The 17,582-nt window shown below is 43.0% G+C and overlaps 1 protein-coding gene across 1 annotated transcript in view; it reads right to left on the bottom strand.

Moving 5' to 3' along the window:
* Positions 1–10,310, bottom strand: part of LOC147419225 (Pre-mRNA cleavage complex II protein family) — a 110,560-nt gene extending 100,250 nt beyond the window's left edge. Inside the window, exons 1-3 of the mRNA XM_086505490.1 lie at positions 9,459–10,310; positions 9,278–9,375; positions 9,148–9,181 (exon numbers count right to left, since the gene is read on the bottom strand). Coding sequence (XP_086361616.1) covers positions 9,148–9,181; positions 9,278–9,375; positions 9,459–10,216 — 890 coding nt within the window. The 5' untranslated portion in view covers positions 10,217–10,310. The remainder of the gene's footprint in view (positions 1–9,147; positions 9,182–9,277; positions 9,376–9,458) is intronic.
* Between the last annotated feature and the right edge of the window lie 7,272 nt (positions 10,311–17,582).

Here is a 17,582-nt window from a genome sequence, read left to right as displayed (position 1 = left end):
CAAAATCGGTTTCAATTAGCAGAAAAATCAAAAACAAAAAGCGAAAATTGCTTTTCAGGTATGTACGCAGTCTACGAATGGTAACTCAAAATCGGTGTAGAATTTGAAAAAACTTTCTTCTGCAAAGTTGTAGACCGCATCGATTCCGGTCCCTCACACGGGTAGTTTCTGCAAAATCGTTTTCAATTAGCAGAAAAATCAAAAACAAAAAGCGAAAGTTGCTTTTCAGGTATGTACGCAGTCCGCAAACGATAACTTAAAATCGATGCAGAATTTGAAAAAACTTTCTTCTGCAAAGTTGTAGACCACATCGATTCTCGTGCCTCGCGCGGATAGTTTCTGCAAAATCGTTTTCAATTAGCAAAAAAATCAAAAACAAAAAGCGAAAGTTGCTTTTCACGTATGTACGCAGTCCGCGGACGATAACTCAAAATCGGTGCAGAATTTGAAAAAACTTTCTTCTACAAAGTTGTAGACCACATCGATTCCGGTGCCTCGCAAGGGTAGTTTCTGCAAAATCGTTTTCAATCAGAAGAAAAATCGAAAACAAAAACGTACTGCTCTGATACCATGTTGAAAGAGAAAGAGAGAGCACAGAAATAGAACCCCAAAGTGTGTAGAATACACACATGAGATGATGTATATATAGAGGGGACCTGGGTGCCATATATAGAGAAGCCATATATTGAGTAGCTTCACATATAAGCTCAACAATGGGTAGCCTCGCTAGCCTCCCCTGTCCTATGGCATGTCGGTCTCAATCGTCGAAACCCTGAGACACACTATCATCTGATCCCTATTCTTCTCCGAAATCCTTTGATGAACTTGCATCAGTTCTTAGGTCGTAGGAACCGTCGGATGTACTACCGTCTAATTCTCTTATCGTTTGATATCCAAGTTGATGTGAAAACTTTCTTGAATTTTACCCACGTAGTAGGTGCTTCTCTCCGTAACAACACAGTAGACCACCATGTCTCTGCAGTTTCTTTCAAGTAAGATATTGCCCTTCGCACCTTGAAGTGTTCCGTGAACCGACCTCCAAAGAAGGCGACGTCAAACTACTGTATAAACTCTAAAGGGCTCGATGGGTGTCCTAAAAGCTTGAAAACGTCTCAAACCTGATGGCCTAACTCCCTTCCTTCAACTCCTTGATCTTCTTGCTCATCTGCTTATTGTCAAGAGAGGATGAGCTCTCCTTCTCTGAACTACTAGATGCCCTCCCATGCCTTATAGATTTTCTTGCTTTTTCTCCACTTCGTCCGCCTTCTCTCATCCTTACGGAAACTAACGAATAAAAATCTGAGTCATCCTCGAAATGAGCACACTTCTTGGATCTGCTTGCCACCTCGACAGTCCACTTTCGATCCAAATAACCGGGGAAATCCACCGACTTCCTCTTCTTCCGTGAGCGCTTCAAGCCTTTTATTATCTGGTTCATCTTCTTGTCAAGAGTTCTGTCCAGCTCTTTCTGCAAGTACAATTTTCGCTTTTTTGCACTCATCTATCCTTTTAGCTTTCTTCTCGACCTGAGAGGAGAATCAATGGCCTCTCGCCATCTCGCGTGATCTCATCCATCGAGTAAGTCTTCGGATGCTTCACATATTTCCAGTTCTAGATGTACTTCATTAATCTTTTCACACACGTATCAACCTGCAGTTGGCGTTTGTACTCCACTCTGTCAAACTCCCCCACCGGATATTTGTCTGTGGCTGGCATTTCAGGGTGGGCCCCACTCAATGGTTCTTTCATAGCTTACTGGCTCTCAGAGCGATAAAGACGGGAGCGCGACCGATGTGCGATGGACTAAGGATAGGAGTGGCTAATAAATCCGAGGCAAGGACACGAAGATTCCTTGACAAACAAAATCTTGACTGCTCTACCATATTCTCCTCGAGAACTTGTGTGTTGCAAAAGGGATCGGATCCCCCATAGAAGAAAAATCTTTTTGAGCTCTGATACCACTGTTACAAGCTTGGACACTCCAAGCAAGAAATCAATAACAACAAACGAACAGAAACTGCAAAATCATTGAGCTTTACTAGAGAGAGAAAGAGAGTCGACACGACACGGCAGAGTTCCATGCCTAGAAACACTAGCCCCAAAGACTAACACTTCCGAGGGTCCTCTGCTCTCAAACTGTACGTTTAGATGCTTTGCAGAGTGAGGCCCCAAGGACTCTTATAAATAGTTCAAAGGATTGCCCAAAAGCAGAGCCCCAAAAGCATCAGGTTCAAAAGCATAGTACCCAAAGGCACTTACCTCAAAAGCCCACGAAAACTGCCAGTGTAATGTGCAGCGGAAGTGAATGATGGTGTAAGCTCAGGATAAGTGAATGATGAGTGCTCAAGGTTTCTTTTACTTTAGAGGAAGGGAGAGCCTTCCTTGCTTAGAGAGAGAATGTGCAATGACCAAAACAGAGTGAAAAATTGTAAGTGCAAAGTGCATGAGAGTGCTAGAGAGAGAGAGAGAGAGAGAAGAGATGACACCAGACGGGGTCCCAAACCCCTTCCAAGGGCCCCCCTCTCTATTGCTAGAGAGGTATTTGCTCTAGATTGCACAAGGTCTAGTACAACGTTTCTAGATGTTGTGGTACTTGACGACGACGATGTTGACATCGATGACGACGAAGGCTAAGGGCTCAAAATGACAAACGCTAGGGGCTGAAGCTAGCTGAAAATTGATCGTAGGGCTGAATCTGCAACAATGCCGGCGATGACAACAGTGACGACGACGAGGCTATGCAAAAACGTTGGTGGCTGCGTATCGCGAGGCTAATGGCTGAAAACTGATGGGGATCTGGCGTTTTCCTTAGGGCTGAAAACGCTAGTGCTACTGTTAGCAAAAACGCTAGGAAGGCTGATCTGTTGAGAGGATCTTATACTCAGCTCCTCTGCCTGAAATGCTGGCGCTAGATGTTGCTTATATACCTGTATGAAGTTGGGTAGAGTAGTACTCCCTACAGCCTCACGATTTGGAAAATTGCCTAATAATCCACGTATAAAATAAGAGGTAGTTTACGCGCGCGACAAGAGGTGGTTCCCACGCAGTGAAATGCTTATGTTGGGTATTGATGCTCGTGTTGGGTACTAATGGGTTGTGCAATCAAAGGGTATGCACCTACTCTAAGTGCCTGGACATGCACGGCCTGCGTACAGGCTCACAAAGGTGCCGGAACACTTTCTAGGCTACCTAAACCCTAGAAGTAGGTACGGTTTGTCCACATGCACATAGGGTTAGATGTGCACGTGACATCCCCCCCTTTTCAAGGTGAGGTACTAATACCGAGTTGTATGGCTTCCATATTGTCCGCCAACAACTCTTGGGAGTCTGCGAAGAACTCTTCGCTGGCCCACTCTGCTACGTGGGTTGCGCGATACTTGAACTTCAAGAAAGTTTGCAATGCTTGCTTCTTTGGGCCGCGCCAAAAGCGACACAATAATCTGTTGCGGAAACATGTCTTCAACTTCGTCTACGATCTAGGATTCACCTTCTGCAAGAATCTCCGCTGAGGAATATCCTTGAAACCACGTCCAATACAAGACCATGAACATATTTGTTCCTTGTCGAGTGACTGGAAAAAGACCATTCTTCCGAAATGATTGTGCATGATATGCAGATGAACAATGTGACGGAGTGCCAAACCGTTCACCAAACTTGACTTTTCGACCTAAAGCTATCAACTGTGGCAAACCACAATAGAAATGCCAATGCTTGATGGACAATCGTGCTCGTGCTTTTTTTTTACTATGTCATGCCAAGGAATGAGCATACAAAACCGATTGACAAAACGGACAATCGTGAAACATTGTGAATTCCTTGAATGCAAACTCTTTATTCTTTCTAAAGTGATATGTATACATTTGTGCTCATCCGTGACTGAATCATGTGAATCGTGCAATATGGAGTTCCTATGAGAAGGTAACACATAAAGACGGTGACGAATATACAACAAACCGTCACGAATGAGAGACGCGAACAATGCATACTAACTAATCATGCAAAGAAAAAATACTTCCTGAATGGGTTTTTTGGGCCTCGACTCGAGAGCCAAGATCGGTCTTGCATGACTGATCGTATCTACAGGTTAGCTGTACTAGAAACACAATCATCCAAACCACCAAATTGCTCACAAGACTGGAACCATCTAGCTTGACGGTCACCCCAAGGTGTACTCGGTACAGACTGGTGCAACGTAAGGCTTGGTGATCCCGATGAACAATCAAATCTCTATCATGCAAAAAATGTGTGTCGTGCTTCAAAGAAGGAGTGACTGAGAGAGATTCCTTTTCATGCAATGACTCATTCTGTTCTAGACTGTGGAACTGGAGAGAATCTCTGATACTATGTGTTTTATCCTCTTTCAAAACATGAGAGTGAGAGACTAGTGGCAAAGATGGAATGTTCTTGTCACTGCGAAGAACCACGGGAGGTGCTCCTTCAACTGTGAGAGAGAGAGAGAGAGTGTTTCCTTTCCAATCAATGTGTGGATTATAACCTTTAAACCACTTGATGCCAAAACTCAAATCACATTCTTTAAGTGAAGAAACCACAAACTTACGACGAAAACCGACATTTTGAACTAACACTGTCACATCTGGACATTCATGCGTGAAAGAAGAGTGCAAGACAGGAGCAAAACCAGAGATCACAATGGAATCTATGGGAAGAGCTTCTAAACGTGCGCTCTTCACGAGAGTCACTAATCACATCATGCATACTACCCAAATCAAACAAGATCACAATGCATTGACTATTCACATGACCATAACACTACATGAGAGACTCATCTACATGATCATGAGAAACTTCGGACACATTAGTGTGAGTGCATTAACAGATGATGTGGATTTTGTGGGTTCTTTAGGTGCTTTCTTAAGACAAACTCTTTTAATGTGACCTTTAGTGTGACATTCAAAACATCTTCCTTTTCGTGCATATTCGGCTCGTTCTTCAAGAGTTAACCTACCTCCTAAAATTCCTTGAGCAGATTTTTCATCAGGCGTCAGCTTAGGGGTTTCCTGAGTTTTAGTCTTTTCTTTATTATCCTTGTGAAAATTTTGTGCTCTAGGTGTAGAAGAAGATTGAGAAGAGAAATTACCGTCATGCTTACCATTGGTCTTACCGTTCGGTTGATTCTGAGAGGTACTAGACTTGTTCTCCTTCGGCTTACCTTTGTTGTGCTTCATTTCTTGTGCCATAGCAATTCTGACAGCATCATTGTAGTCCGTAGGGTTGAAGACTTGCACATCGAACTTGATGCACTCGTCCAACCCGAAAAGAAAAGCCTATTTTTCGTTCAGGATCCGATTTTGCGCAATTGGACGTTAATGTGCAAAATACGGTTAAAAAAAGACATAACAGGAGTGCCATTTTGCTTAAGACCACACCAATCTTCTTTTAACCGATCAAGGTACTGCGGCGGCATGAAGCGTCAGCTTGTCTTGGAAGTTGACCCAACTAAAAGAGAGGGGTACGCCTTCCTCGGCACGCTCAAGATGCTCAGCCAACTATGACTCCTGCCAAGCTTGATACCAATTGATAGCAACACCTGCTAGATACATAGCAACAATCAACACTTTAATGTTGCTTGTTTTCTTGTTGGTCGTAAAGTAGGCATTAAATTGATGCAACCAAGAATGAATCACAGATGCATCCATCTTACCATCATACTTACTAAACGTCAACTTCTCACTGACTGGATTGTTGAAGTCATCGCCTCTACTTATGCTACGTGATGACTCACTGGTCTCCTTGAGTGGCTCGCCTGTCGTGGAGAATACCTGTAGGACCAACTCCTGCATGCATTGGTCCCTCTGCGCCTCTCGCTCTAACTCCATAGCCGCTCGCTTTTCTTCGGTCGCTATGCGTTGAGCCTCACGTGCTTGCTCACACTCGAGCTCCATAACTGCCCTTCTTTCTTCAGCTGCTATGTGTTGAGCTTTGAGTGCTTGCTCACGCTCAAGCTCCATAGCTGCCCTTCGTTCTTCACGATCTCTATCCATGACGGTACATTGAGCCTCCTATTGTAGCATCATCTCCATGATCGACTTCACCAAAGCCTCCATAGGGTTTGATGCAATCCGTGGTGTAGATGGGGATGGGGGAGAATCGGGGGAACAATCCTCCTGGTGTAGAAACTTCGTCTTCTACAACTCCACTCTCATCACCTTCACGCAAGGTATCCATTTTGCTTCGGGTAATGACCATGCACTGAGGTCTTGGGTACTTGGGGTTCTTGGGTTCTTGAGGTTCTTGAGTACTTGGGTTCTTGAGGGTCTTGAGTACTCTAGGTTCTTAGGGTTCTTGAGTACTCCGGGTTCTTGGAATTCTTGGCTTGCAATCTTCGTTTAGGAAGGCTTTACTCTTACCCAAGCTCAACTCCTTCCTGCGGGTGCACCCCTTGGCGACCTTGCGCTCACACCAAGGTTGTTTTTTCCCACCTTACGTCGATTGGCCTGCTAAGTGCAAGGTCCGCTCTCAATAAGTGGGAAAGAGGAACGAGGAGAGGTTGGACAAGTCCTTCTTTCTTGAGTTACCTGCCACTCTTCATAAACACAAATTAGGGATCGACACGCCCAAGTGGTCTTAGGTTACGTGCGATCACAACAAGCAAAAAAAATTAATGTGGTTCTTTGTGATTCTTTTCTTGAGTGATGATACCCAAAGAGCTCTAATACCAATGTAATGTGCAGCGGAAGTGAATGATGGTGTAAACTTAGGATGAGTGATCAGTGAGCGCTCAAGGTTCCTTTTACTTTAGAGAAAGAGAGAGCCTTCCTTGCTTAGAGAGAAAATGTACAATGACCAAAACAAAGAGTGAAAACTGTGAGTGCGAAGTGCATGAAAGTGCTAGAGAGAGAGAGAGAGAAGAGACGACACCGGATGGGATCCCAAACCACCCTCCAAGGACCCCCCTCTCTATTGCTAGAGAGGTATTTGCTTTAGATTGCACAAGGTCTGGTAGAATGCTTCTAGATGTTGTGGTACTTGTTGACGACAACGACGAAGACGAAGGCTAAGGGCTGAAAATGAAAAACGCTAGGACTGAAGCTGGCTGAAAACTGATCGATAGTCTAGGGCTGAAGCTGCAACTAAGCCGACGACAACGATGACGAGGCTATGCAAAAACATTGGTGGCTGAAATCTAAAAACGCTGGCTGATTTCCGACGAGGATCCGGTGCAGAAATGGTGGCATATCGTGAGGTTAATGGCTGAAAACTGCTGAGGTTAATGGCTGAAAACCGCTGGGGATCTAGCGTTTTCCTTAGGGCTGAAAACGCTGGTGCTGCTGCTAGCAAAAACACTAGGAAGGCTGATTTGCTGAGAGGCTCTTATGCTCTGCTCCTCTGCCTGAACTGTTGGCACTAGGTGCTGCTTATATACCTGCATAAAGTTGGGTCGAGCAGTGCTCCCTACAACCTTACGATTTGGAAAATTGCCTAATAATCCACTTATAAAATAAGAGGTGGTTCACGCACACGACAAGAGGTGGTTCCCATGCGGTGAAATGCTTATGCTGGGTATTGACGCTCATGTTGGGTACTAATGGGTTGTGCAATCAGAGGGTATGTAGCTACTGTGCCTAAACATGCATGGCCTACGTACAAGCTCACAAAGGTGCCAAAACACTTCCTAGGCTACCTAAACCCTAGAAGTAGGTACAGCTTGTTCACATCCACATAGGGTTAGATGTGCAAGAGACATCCAGCTAATCAGCCAACACAAAACGTGGAAATCTGTACAGACTGCCAAGTGGCACTGTCAGCGCGTTTAACGGAAGTCCGTATAACATGCCACGTCAGCACAACCTGCCACATCATCAATCAACACGTTTTACGAAAACTTGTCCAGAGTTCAAGCTTTTGACTTTATTAGGGTTTTAGGCCCCTTGGCCGATGCTTCGCAGGTTCAAAACTTCCTTAGTTCTTCGAATTCCATTTCTCTTATCCACTCGGCCATTTCTCTTCCAGCTGGGCATCAATTTGTGACACTTTTTCTTGAGCCTTAGAGTGAGAGAGGATCTGCTTTTATAGCTCTTGGCAACCGGTGAAAAAGGGGAGGTTCTCCCACAAGAATAGGGCAGAGAGGAGGCGCTCAGGGCTAGAGAGAGAGAGGATCGCTTTTCTCTTGCTAAAAAGAGAGAGTGGGGCGCTAGGGGTTTGCTGGTTGTTTTTGTCATGCGGCTGCCCACTTATTAGGTGGGCAGCCGGCCACTTTTAAAAATGATCTTAACCTGCTAAGGCTCAGTAAAACCTTATAAGTTGAAAACAATGCTTACACAATCACAACCCACGCCTCCGGATGCAGTCTCATGCACAGATGCAATGCTAACATAGACCACTTTATGGAAAAGCATCCACTTTCCCAAAAAGCAACCCCCTTTCTTAGAAAGCAACTATATTTCCTCAAAATTTCCTATGAGCCCATCTTCATTCAAGTGCTTGCTTGTTTCTTGTGCACAGTTCTAACTCACTCCAGAGTTTCCTCATGGCTATGTAATATTCCCTTTCCGATGTCCCCGTCACCCACCATGTGACGCATCAGGAATACCCATCACCTAGTCCTTTGTCACCAAACTTAAGGTACAATCTCCTTTGCGATGCTATGTCTCCCATCCTATGACGCATCAGAGATGTCCGTTTCGCATGGTCAAATACTTCTTCCCGATGCTCTTTGTCACCCATCCAGTGTGACGCATGAGAAGAAACTGTTCTTGGTGGCCCTCCAGATATCTCCGTTCACAATGCTCTCCTCATTACTCTGAATGACGCACTAGAAATATCTGTACTCGGATGTCTCCAGCGACAAAAACCCTCACTTATAATTTGACAGATAACCCTCTCATGGCTCCCGCCGCCAGTATGCATGAGAAGCTTAACAAGCTGCTCGACACCTGGCTTAATTTCCCTGGAGCCCCCTTTTATAACCTTAAGAGGTGGTTCCCTCGCGGGACCATGACCCCTAGCAGGGTTACATCTGACCAAAACAATTTGCTTTCCTTAACACACAGCAGCCCACACAGTGTTTTCAGCCACATTAGACCCAAACAACCAACTTTCTTGTACACGAAGCAATCAGCAAACAACTTATGTTCAGAGAGAACACAGTCATACTTGATAGATAAGTTTAAAAGTATATACACCTACCTTTCAGGATCTTTCATTTCCAAAGCCGGTAAACCTGTAAATTATTGCCACAAAAATCAGCTTCAAATACCCATACATGCACATCTAAAAGTATAATGCTCATCACATGTTTGAAAGTTTAATTAAGTACCTATGATGGGCTTATCCAGCACATGAAGTGAAAGACAGCCCGAAGGAGTAAACTCTGGCTGCCCCACATCAGTGTCCAAAAAACCAACTCTTCCATATCTGTAAGCAACCAAACAGCAACTGTCTGTCAACAATAGATTTAGAAAGGAAAAAAAAAACAAAGAACAAAGCACAAAATTAACCTTTTGAGCAAAGAATTTATGAGGTATCTGGCAAAAGTGGACTTGCCGGTATTCTTTCCTCCACATACAAAGGAAATGGTTGCTGATGTTTCTGCAATGATAGACACAACAGCTTCCCAATCAGGTAAAATAAGTGGGCCCTTGAGAGCTTTGGTGATATTTGATGCATTATCCTCCCCTTGCAAATTTGTGTTGTTTGCGTGCCATTCTACGCTTACACTGACTTCATTGCTGTGCTTGTAGCCATTGCCAAAAGCATGAGGGGTGGCATGAGAACGATCTTCCCTACCCTCCTCCTCCTCCTCAAACATTTCTTCTGCACTGTCTTCTGTTTCTGTTACGTTCTCCTCCACATCTACTACACCAAAATTCACGTCACCACCTATAGATTCTTGAATTCCCATGGCATGTAAGTCCTTCAGGCCAGTTCCTGCATTGTCTACAGCTGCAAAATGATCATGGACGTCATCATTATCATCAGTATCATTGATGCTGTGGCACTTAGCGTGATCATGATTTCTGTTTACAGCACAGGTGGCATGAGCACCACCAACATTGTCACCGGCCTGACTAGCTTCTTCTTCTCTCTCTTTTCCTTCTATAGCTAGTGAAGAGTGTGTCTGCAACGATGTTTTGGGTCTCCGAAGGGGAGGTCTCCTCGAGCTTTTGCGACGCTGCGAGTGTCTGAAGAGGGATTTGGAGAACGTCTCAGCACCAGACGGTCCCTTCAGCACGCGGCAGGAGAGTAAACCTCTCATAACTCGGTACCAGAAGCTTTTAGGCTGACGGCCCCCAAAGCGTCTTGAAGCTGGCAGTTAAAAGACCGGAAAATTGGAAATCTGTAACCAGGACCAACAACAGATTGGGCGGCCTCAAATGCCCAAAAACAAAGCATTTCTGGCACTCTCGACCCCAACGAATGACCTAACCACATTGGCGGGCATGATTCGCTGTTAATTTTTACTATTTTTGCTTCCACGTCAAGTGTGAAATGCACCCATATGGGAAAAGGTATGAGTATGAGCCTAAAGTGTGCGCAATCTGAACGAAGCCTTATAAGTGGCCAAATACACGGCAAATCTGTGATCACCTCACAAGCATAGGATAGCTTTGACAAGGCAAGATCACAAAAGATCTTTGGGATGTGTGTGATGAAGCTGGTTCTCTAGTCCCTCACATTTAGATTCTTCCAATACTTGCTTAGGGTTCACTTGTGCACAAACATATAGCAAATAATTTGGCCCAAAACATTAGAAGTGGCATAATCTATGGTAATTCTATGGCAAGTTGGAATTTAAAGGCCCAAGGCTTTGCACACACACTTTAGTAGGCTTATTGAAAAAAAATAGTACAAGAGAAAAGTGATTCAACTTTTGGATTCACATGATTTTCACTTTTGTACTCATTGTCGATTGCCAAAACTACCACACACTTGGGCACCCTTCAAGAAGGTGTTTAGAAAAAAAATTATGCCCACAAATGAAGCAGACAGAAATTGGTTTGCATGGGACAAGTGCTCTATGCATCAGCATAAGACACTATTGGAGTATATCTCGCACTATCATGATGTGATTCTCAAGCTGGAGGGTCTAGATACCTTTCAGCAAGTGCGTTGGTTCATCTGTGGGTTGACACCAGAGCTTAAGAAGCATGCTAAAAATCAAGACCCCAAGACGCTTGAGGAGGCTATAGTGCAAGCACGTACAAACGATGATCTCGATGAGAAAGCATTGCATAAGTGTCACATGCAAATGCACGAACACATCATGGGTATAATAAGAGAAAATTTATAGTAGCTACATCCGATGTATCTAAGAAGCCCAAGGGGCCTAGGGGCCGTCTGTCTAGTGAAGAGTTTGAGAAGGCTAAGAAGAGAAAGTTATGTTTCACATGTTTAGGGAGTGGACATGGCAAAAAGGATTGTTCCAAGGGGAAATCTATTGCCCAAAGTAAGAAGAAAGTGGTGCACATGGTGCAACTACTGCTTCTCAAGTTCTCCTCTCATATTTCCACTATCACTCGGTGTATCTTTTCTTGTCAGTCCTCATAATATTAGAAGATAAAGTTTCAAAATCGACCATGTGGTATTATGTTGAAATTTTTGGAAGCAGTCGCGCAGTCATGCTTCAAGGGGAGGATGGCTCTAGTCTCATCAATAGACTTAATGAGCATCATTACCCAACTCACTTAAATTAACTATGAGGTTCTTAAAGAAGACAAACTGGCGGTTCTCTTGGGTGCATTACCTCTCTCATTTTACATTGTCACAATCCTAAAACAGGAAGACCCTACACCAACTTTGAAACATGTACTTAGCTCAATGCACGAGGAAAAGAGGAAGAAATCAAAGAAGGCAAAACCATATGGAGCGAGTGGAGGAGCTTTTTTTTTGCATCGTCATCAGGATTAGCAATTTCATGTAGTTCATCCAATAAAAAGAAGTGTTACAAGTGTGGTAGGCCTAGACACTTCTTCAAGGATTGCTACAAAAACAAATTTTGTATGTATTATGGCAAGAAGGTAACATCCACCATCCCTACACTTCTTGACCTACCCTAATCCTTACACTTTGTTGGGATCTCATAGACTCCCATAATCATAACATCGTTATGGGAACTTATTCGAGGGTGACGTTTCTTCCATCTCACTTTCCACAAACCTTTGAAGAAAGCTTCATCACTAGCTTCTTTGAGTTTTATGGTTTTCAACTCCCTCTTGAAGGAGTTACAAGACTGTCATGTAAACTATCAAGCTATTTTGGCTACCAACTCATTGAGATCCAATGTCAATCAAGCAAAATATGATGCTTGAGTGCTTTGCTATAGCAAAGATTTGAATTATAAGAACACCATATATATATATATATATATAGATAACCTTGAAATCTTCAACGATACTTAGGGATGTGCATCATAATAGAAGGAGAAAATGTTATGAGAAGGCAACATGGCACAACCCATGACATCAAGTTTTTAGGGAAAAAAATTTGCAAATATTGAAAAGGTATGGAGTCTTGATCCTATTATTATTTTGTAATTTCCCATTTGTAGCATGACTTTTGATGAGAATGTGGTCAATGGACATCAAATTTTTAGTAGTTCTTTTTTTGCAAATATTGAAAATCTATGATGTCTTGATCTTATCATTTTTTTGTAATTTCCCATTTGTAGCATGACTTTTGATGAGAATGTGGTCAATGGACTTCCAACTTGTAATTAAATGAGTCTTCTACCAGAAGTCTATTGAGCCTTAGGACATTAGTATTTGCCAATCCTTAAGTATAAAAGACATTTGCAACTCATTATTTGAGGTTGTTATCAAAGTTGAGCAACTCCCGTGTACTCCGAGCTACTATTAGAAATTCAAATCAAGGGTCTTGCATTGTTTGTACTTGATTTTCAATTTCAATTGCATATTAGTAATCTCATACTCATGCTTTTATAATTAATTGCTTACATTGTGCAATTTTTGATGGTTGGAGATGGGCTATCTGGAGCCTAAATATGTTGATTAAGTAGTCTAAATGTTGCTCGTATCCTTAATTTTTTATTGGAGAAGGGTTAGAGTATTCCTAAGATAGTGCAAGCATTTTGTGCTAATTTTAAAACCTTTAAAAATGATGGGTTGCTCTTTTTTGGACTCTCAAAATGAGGTTTTATCAAACCCAAGAGGTGGTGTCCATCTAGTGTGTAACCTCTTTTAGATATTTTTTTTGAGATGCCCAATCTAATTAGTTAGTAGTGGGGTTGAGATTGTTTGCTCATTGGTCTTGATTTGTTGTTTTTGTTTATTACCTTTGTGATCGCTATGGATGAGCCAATGCACCATGCCTAATAAGCCGAGCTACTCTTGTGCCAAAACCAGGTCTACTCCTTGTATATTTACTTTGATATATTAGCAGGCAATTAGCTGTGTCGTATCATCCATCGCCACAACTTGCTAACAATTTCCAATACCACGTTATAGCACCCTTTGTGATATCATAACTTACACTCATGCTCTTGAAGGATCTCTACCCATTTAAAAGGTGTCGTGGTTGCTTTAAATCATGGATAATAGATCAAAGTTCTTTCTCATAAGCAAAGTACATCAATTGAGTTGTATCTAGCTTTTTACTTCCAAATACACAAGTCTACCATCTTGACTTAGAACTACACCAAATGCCTTATCATTAGCACTTTTTTTTAGCATAAAGGGTGTGTGAGGTTTCATAATTGCTACCACAAAAGCAACAACAAGCTACTTCAAGCTTAGTGAGGCTACGTTGCCGATCCTCTCCCCAATTGAAAGCATGTCCTTGAGTAGTTCTACCATAGGACCTACTATCTTAGCATATTCCTTAACAAATGTGCGATAGTATTCATCAAACCTAAGGAAAATTTGTTAGTCCTATAGATTGGTGGGAGAGGACCACTTCAAAATGCTTAGAAATACATGTCTAAGGTAATGCCAATTTCTAGGCCCAAAAACTCACCCTCAATCTTGCTTGTGTAGAGATTGTGTTCATGAACCAATTCAAAAACTTTACAAAGATACTTCAAGTCTTTTACTTTGAAAGAATTGTAAACAAGGACATTATCTAAAAATGTAATAACAAATTTACCAAGGTATGGATATTGTCCATATGCTTCATGAACATAGCTAGGGAAACTATTAAAGCAAATGCCATCATAAAAAGTTTATGATGCCTAGAGCGTATTCAAAACACCATCTTATGTACATCATAGGGTCAAATACATACCTCATAGTACCCTAAGCATAAATATAATTTTGAAAAGTAACATGACCCTTATAGTTGATCAAAGAGTTATGTGCCCTTGGTAGCTTTTTCTTGATTGGAAAGTAATTCAAGCTATAATCATCTATGTATACATGCAAAGAACCATCCTTCTTCTTCACCGAGAGAATTGGCGAAGCTCATGGTCCCATGGAGAGGTACTACGATTAATAAAATCACATTGGAAGTAGTTAAAATTGACATTCTACCTCCTTCGACTATTAAGCATATTGGGAGGCTTAATTATTATTGGGTTGCTTCCTTGTACAACATTAATTCCACGTTTCACAAAAATTTAGTTGGCATCCAATAGGTAAATCCTAGGAAGAAATTTCTCAAAATTTATTAATAATTGTTGGTACTTGATTTTGTCTACTTGAGAGAGAAATGAAATGAAATGTTATATTAACGTCTTCAAAAGGCCAAAGTCACCTATGAGACCAAAAAGTTACATTGTGGTGGATCTGATACAAAGTCAAAGTAGCAAAAAATGACAAAATATACTACTATGGGATCCTAAACTGCTCGGTGTGAGCTAAGCAGCTAGGTGGGATAGCTAAATCACAAAAGATCCAGCATCGGTCTCGCTGGCGGATCTCATCAATCTCCTCCATGGACAATAGCCTGACCGGGCGTCGTGCATGTCGGGCCAAAGTGATCCGAATCCTCTTTGCAGCCTCCATCGATGTTGTGTAGTCCTCCGCAGTCATGGGCATCAAGATGTCCCTAGCTTGATCACTTGGTTGATCAGTGAGCCTCTAGTGTGAGGCGACAGGCTCTCCTGTGGTAGTAGCTCCTTCGGGTGCCCAATGTCTGCTCTAAAGAAGTCTAAGATCCGTCTCTAAGCTCTCCCCTCATCAGGCTCTCTCTGTGTCTGCCTAGCTCGAGAAAAAACAAACCCAAGCATCTCTAATCCTCATACCGCATGACTATGGAGAGTGGTCTGAAGCCCTCTCTGAACAAACAGTGGAAGCGGCCACGTATCTCGTAGTAGACGGGGCAGTGGCATGTGGAGTGCAACTCTGTCTCAGGCTCCATGTCACACAGAAGGCATGTCCTGGCCTCTGTCGGTACTCCACTGTATCTCCCACTCTCGATCCATAGCTGGTGTGAAGATGTGTGTATCTGACCAATAGCACATCGTATCCAATGAGACAAGTGGGTGTCCATGTATCTGGGCCTAGTCACAAAACCGTCCTCCATAAGATGGAGAAGATGCTCTCTGTAGAAAGCCATCTTCGTGCCCAACTCCTATGCTGGCTGTATCCATGTCCTCATGGTGTCTAGCTGAGTCAAGTCCTGACGGATGAGCCTGGTGATCTCGAATTGTGTAAGAGTCAGAGAGGGTGCATCTAGTGAGTACTGGAAGGGGGGAAATCTGTCTATGTTGAAACCATGATGTCATCTCCCCATACCAGCATGTTGTATCTCCCTGCATGGCTAATTGTCGAGAGGACTCAAGTGCAAGGTGGGCATATCTGTCTCTAGGAAGTTCCCACATGTGGTGTATGAAGGAGACAGATCTGGTGAGCACCTCCACCACTAGTGGGGGGGAAGCTAACTCTGCCCGAATAATGGCACGTGGTACTGAAGCCTTGGCTCTAATGAGCTGCGAGATCATAGAGACTAGTGGCTTCTCCATGTCCCCCCATCCATCAGTGCAACCTGTCCTCCCATGATGGTCCAATGAAGGTCCCCAAATCTCAGCTCCATAGAGCAATGTAGAAGCCACCAAAGTGTCAAAGAGCCAGAGCTTAGTTCGCGGCTCCTGAAATTGAACATGTGAACACATCCTCTCCAATCTACCCAATGCTGTGTGGTCTCTAGTAAGTCTAGTCTCTGCTGCTCTCTTCAATGAAAATGTTGGCCGTCATAAAATCTAATATCTAACCAACCCAAATGATTTTCTCATATTAAACTGATCATTTAATGTGGGATAATAAATGGGAACAAGGGTTAGAATATAGACATGTGCTTATAGATCTATCTCAACACGGGCCAATGGTAAAGGGGTCCAAATGAGAGATGGTCTGTCAAAGAGCAAGGCTAACTAATGGAGCTTAAAAGACCTTAGGGTTAGCTTCGTTAAAGACCTCCAATGGTTAGTGTTAACAAGCTAGGGCTGAGCTTGAGGTAGGAATCCAACCTAAGCTTAAGGTGCTTGTCATGCTTGATGACTAAGGTACTTGAGGTGCTTGTCATACTTAATGAGGAAGGTGCTTGAGAAACTTCCCATGCATGGGGGGGTAAGGTGCTTGAGTAAAAAAGATACCCTACAAAGGAGGGGGAAAAGCCCCAAAGTTAGGGGAATCTTTGACTTAACTTCCCACTCACCCAAAGGGCACCCCTTTTCTCAAGGGGCACATGGGACACATGTCAGACTCTCCCTATGCTTAGCCACATGGTGTGCTTGAATGCTATTGGTTGGGCTAAAGAGAGGTCCAATGAGCTTCTAGTTCCATCCAACAAATATCTAGATATTTTCAAGCTCGCTCTCTCTCTCTCTAAGGGGTAAGGAGGACACTTGTCCAAAGACTACCCATGTACTTGAAATGCATGCTGCATGTGATTGGCTAGGGGGAGAGGGGTCCAATGAGCTTGATGCATGAGGAAAAAGGTAGAACTCACCCCAAGCAAGCAAGGGGTGTGTTGGGGGGGTATACACCACACACACACACTCATTTTGTGGATTCATTCTCACTTGGTGAAAGTAGAGGAACTCCACCTCCTTCTCCAAGCTTGTGAGAAGTGAGAGCCTACACCAACACTCTTGGCTAAGGAATGCAAATCCAACCAAGAGCTATGATTCAATGCTTAAGCTTGCCATCTTCTCCATCTTCATTACTATGCTATTATGTATGCTAGCAAGAAGAGTGATGATAAGTGAGGAACTATTTCTTTCTCCTATGGAATGTTTCTTCTTCCTCTTCCCTACCCTCATTCCCGGCTAGCTCTCTCCACCTTCGAAGGTGTTTGAGGCCTTGGGACTGAGGCTTGGGATAGTTAATGCTTTCTACAAAGTTTATGTTATGCTCGTGATGCATGAAGCTTTCCATCTTCATTGCATCACCTAGGTCACAAGGAACACAAAGATTGTATTGTACCAAGTCTCTCTTGATGGGAGAAACTATAATACAAATGCCTATTGGAGGGGGAACCGGCTCCGTATGAATCCGGTCCTCATTTGTTGTCATGTTCTCTAAACACTCTCTCTTGCAAAAGTATTGTTCATGCCAAGTTAACTAAGTACCATTTTTATGTTGCTACCATCAATTAAGTTCACCCGCTATGCTCACAAAGTAATCTCACAAAAGTGTTTTATCTAATTTCCTAATTCCGCTACTCTC

This window comes from Adiantum capillus-veneris, chromosome 29 (genome assembly GCF_014529385.1).
Source record: "Adiantum capillus-veneris isolate H3 chromosome 29, ASM1452938v2, whole genome shotgun sequence".
Lineage (NCBI taxonomy): Eukaryota > Viridiplantae > Streptophyta > Polypodiopsida > Polypodiales > Pteridaceae > Adiantum > Adiantum capillus-veneris.
Note: the sequence above shows the minus strand (reverse complement) of the source record. Positions and strands in the feature narration are given on the sequence as shown.